The 4,462-nt window shown below is 47.9% G+C and overlaps 1 protein-coding gene across 1 annotated transcript in view; it reads left to right on the top strand.

Moving 5' to 3' along the window:
• The first annotated feature begins 201 nt into the window (after positions 1-201).
• Positions 202-4,462, top strand: part of LOC135109690 (laminin subunit alpha-1-like) — a 58,034-nt gene continuing 53,773 nt past the window's right edge. The window contains exon 1 of the mRNA XM_064021246.1: positions 202-426. Within this exon, the coding sequence (XP_063877316.1) occupies positions 351-426 (76 nt within the window). The 5' untranslated portion in view covers positions 202-350. The remainder of the gene's footprint in view (positions 427-4,462) is intronic.

Genomic DNA, 4,462 nt, shown 5'->3' on the forward strand with positions numbered 1-4,462 from the left:
CATGTGTAGCGAGCCGAAAGGTGTAATAAAACCTGTATCATAACACCTGTAAACTGTGAAGGCCCGGGGCAGGTGAGGCATACGAAGGGCAGCGGCAGGTATGTGACGAAACGCTCAGGGCATCTGTGTAGTGACGGAGAACGCTGGTAGGCGGCGCTGGCTTGGGCATGACTCGAGGTAGGTTGGCAGCGCCCCAGTGAGTCTTGAGTGAACACGCCGGGCAGTGTTGCTTGGGCAGTGGGGAGGGGTGGACATCGCTGTGTTGTGCTCCCGGTACCTTGACTGAGTGGCGGCGGTGAGGGTTGTGTTGTGGAGCCAGACATGAGAGGGTTGTGAGGCAAGGCAGCATCATGTCTCCCTCGGTGTTCCTGGCGGCGTGGGTGTGCATCGCCGTCACGTGCAGGTCGTCGGCACAGTATTTATCAGGTGAGGGAGTGAGGTGGACAGGTAACCGCGGCATGAAGACTGTGGGTGGTTTGATGGGGTTAGTGCAATGGAGGGACTGTGCTGCTGGTGGACTGGATGGATGGATGGATGGAAGGTTGGTGGTGGTTAACTCTCTCTCTCACTATACATGTGACATCTGACACCTGCAAGGAAAGGTGTCGATTCCTGTTAACAGAGCAACTCTACACTGCCTTCCTATATTGCATTTGAGGTGCGCTTCTGAGGTAATATAGACTGTTTTTTGTTTCATGCAAGCTTCACTGGTCGGCCTCTAGAATTATTTTTTCGCTGGGGAGTATAAGATTCGTAACTTAGAGGAAAGGAAGTGCAGGGAACGGAAGAGATAAGAGGCAAAGGTCGTGGTGAAGTTAACGAAAGCGATATAGAACAAAGAAGAACGAAACGAAACGAGTACAAAGTCGGCATTTTTGTAAACTTGACCTCTGCCGCCGTTTTGTGTGTGTGTGTGTGTGTGTGTGTGTGTGTGTGTGTGTGTGTGTGTGTGTGTGTAATTGTGTGTCTCGCCTAGTATTTCAAGATGTTTTGGAGGTGCTGAGGTGAGAGTGGGAGGATACTATGGTGTGTGTGTGTGTGTGTGTGTGTGTGTGTGTGTGTGTGTGTGTATGTGCGCGCGCGCTGGGGGTGTGTTCGATAGCCACCACCTGCAGTCCCCCACCCCACCCTTTGCCCAGTAATGCTGTTAACACGTAACTCGACACACACTGAAAGAATATTAGTCGCATAACATCCTTGAACTCAAACGCTCTTTCCTTCCAAAATTAAATAAGAAAAAACAACTTACTCTAACTCAACCTGCCCATTAAACCTCCAAGACACACACAATCTGCATAAAAAAAAAAATATTATACTCTATTCCTTAAAATCAGCACATCGATTCATATTTAAGAGAGTTGAGTGACCAGCAGTCTTCCCCTCTCCTTCTCACTCTCTCCTTCGTCCCCTCCTTCCCTCTTGCCGAGCGGAACGGAAACAAAGAAACAGGCAAAAAAAGACACTTCTGCGGGATCATCACTTGGCTTAGGTTGAAATTCCTCCCTTGAAGCGTAAGAGGACAGGCGCACTTTTCCTCCCTGCCTCCACTTCCCTCCCTTCCTCCAGCCTCCATCCGTGCCCTCCTACCTGTGCCTCTCTCCCTCCCTCTGCGGTCGTGGTGGGGGGCGTGGTTGGAGAGAGAGAGAGAGAGAGAGAGAGAGAGAGAGAGAGAGAGAGAGAGAGAGAGAGAGAGAGAGAGAGAGAGAGAGAGAGAGAGTAGTGGAGGATGAGGGATGGAGGAGAGTAGATGTATGTAAATTAAAAAAAAAATATCGGGGTAACAGCTGTGCGAGAGAGAGAGAGAGAGAGAGAGAGAGAGAGAGAGAGAGAGAGAGAGAGAGAGAGAGAGAGAGAGAGAGAGAGAAAGGCTCATAGTTAAGATATGCATACGTAAGGACTCAAGTGGAAGAAAAACGCAGTGGTATTTAGATAAGAGCACCTCGGGTTATCGCAGCCAAGTAATAAAAACACAAAAAATACTGAACATTTTGAGTACCCCGAGTCTGATGTAGAGTCTGGAAGCGACTGTCTGACTGTTTGGAGAGGCCCAGTGAGGTACGGGCGAAGGTAAGGAACAATTAGTGAAGTAATGATGCTTGCGTGCAGTAGGGACGGTAATAAAATTGCACTGTAGAGTGTTGGGTGTGCGCGGCTGTGTTGCGGACAAATAAGGGTGTGAGATGTGCACGCTGGCTGAGGGAGATACGAGGGGTGACTACAGAATCAAGAATGAAGTGCGTGGGATGCACCTCTGGAGACTTGCGGTGCGTTTCAAACACCTGTGTAGGATATGTAGGAGGTGTAGGATGTCTTCAAAGATCCTGGTGGTGCTTGAGGATTATAAAACAGAAGGATGTGTCTTGCATTGTGTCTTGCTAAGTGTGTAGTGTGTGGGCGGCTTGGAAAAAGGTGTATGTGTGTAACTCAAGCCTGGGTTAGTGTAGGATATCTTCAAAGGACTGTTGTAGGATTATGAAACAATAGGATGTGTTTTGCATTGCGTTTTAATAAGTGTGTAGTGTTTGAGCGGCTTGGCAACAGGTGTATGTGTGTTTTTGAGGCCTGGGTTAGTGTGGGATATCTCAAAGGATTGCTATGGAGTCATAAAACAGAAGGATGAGTCTTGCGTTATATCTAAGTAAGTACGTAGTGTTTGGGCGGCTTGGCAACAGGTGTATGTGTGTAGTTGAGGGCTGAGTTAGTGTTAGGTTTACGTAGATATGAAAAGGGATGTGAGGCGGAGACATATCGGCGGTGTGGGTGTGCGTGGGTAATATATGCGGCTGTATGTTAATGTGGTAGGGAAAGGGCGCGACACACAGGACTTAGCGGTGGATGTGGAGGTGGTAGATAGGACTGATACATATATACATGGGTGGAGGACCTGTAGGTGGAGCAAAGGATTTTTTAGGTGGAGGCCTATGTAGCATTGGGGACTCAAAATGGAACTGTCATGGTGGGGGATGATGAGTGGGTGAGCCAGGTGACGTTGAATAAGAGTGGGAAGTGGACATTTAAAAGTGTTGATGAGTAGGTCACTGACTGGACATTTGGAAGTTGTGGTGGTGAGTGAAGGATATTTGGAAGTTGTGGTGCTAAGTGAAGGACATTTAGAGGTTATGGTGGTGAATTAAGGGCATTTGAAAGTTGTGGTGGTGATGACTGAAGGACATTTTTAGGTTGTGATGGTGACTGGTGAGGACATTTACGATGGAGGACATTTTGTAGTGTTGAGTGGTGGGGACATTTACGGCGATGGTGATGAGTAGGAGTAGGGGTGATGGGTCACATGGAGGCGGGCGTGATGGGTGAGTGGTGAGGACATGGGCGGTGTAACTCAGGAGCCACGAGTGAGATAAGGCGGGCAGGACATGGGCACGGGCTCCCTACAGGGCGGAGTCAGGTGGAAACCCACTATCGGGAGGCTGGCGGCGGCCCCATGCTATATAAGGAGCGCCGCCACCCTCCCGCCGGCAGCCTCCCTCGCGGCCCGCCTGCTACAGTCTCCCGAGGCCTGACTGGTGGTGGTGGTGGTGGTGGTGGTGGTGCCGCCTGGTGTCCACCTGAACTTATTGGTGGTGTTTGTGTTATGATTGCTGTGGTTAATGGTAGTGATGGTGTATTTTGATATTTTATTACTATTGTTATTGTCATTTTATCCCTTCCCTTTGTTTTTTTTTACTTGGTCTCAATAACAATAACAGCAGTAGGAACAACGATAACAAGAGCAACTACTATTACTGCTGCTTCTACTACTACTACTACTACTACTACTACTACTACTACTACTGCTACTGCTACTACTACTACTACTACTACTACTACTACTACTACTAATAATAATAATAATAATAATAATAATCTTGCTGCTACTGTTACTGTTGTTGTTGTTGTTGTTGTTGTTGTTGTTGTCGCTGTTGCTACTGCTGCCACTCTTGTTGCTATTTCATCAAATACGAGTACGTACAAATAACATTCGTGTTGTTGCTGAACTACAAAGCCCAACTAATAACAGAGCGGCAGCAGCAGCAGCAGCAGCAGCAGCAGCATTAGTTATCATGATGGAGGTCTTGGTGTTTAACCTAATTTTTTGCATTTTCATCTGAGTAAGGAAACTTTTTATTGAGCTATTAAGGAAAGTTCGTACCCTAGCGCTCCGCCTTCCCAGCTTCTTCTCTTCCACTCTTTCATCTCTCCCTCACTCCTTTCTTCTCCCTCTCTCCCTCTCTTCCTTTCCCTCCCCTGCCCTCTCGCAGGTGCATGACGTCACTATGTACCCTGGCAAGGCGCCGCCACCGAGGAATCAGCCTGTTTATTCCATGACGGTGTTATTATTTGTTATTACTTGAAAATTTCACTGTCCAAGACCTACAAAACACACTGAGACTTCCCCAGAATGTCTCTCCTTCCGTGTCCCTCCGGAAAAAAAAAAGAAAGACTATAATGATAGAGCTCTTCCAAA

Source organism: Scylla paramamosain, chromosome 19, assembly GCF_035594125.1.
Source record: "Scylla paramamosain isolate STU-SP2022 chromosome 19, ASM3559412v1, whole genome shotgun sequence".
In the NCBI taxonomy this organism is placed as follows: Eukaryota; Metazoa; Arthropoda; class Malacostraca; order Decapoda; family Portunidae; genus Scylla; species Scylla paramamosain.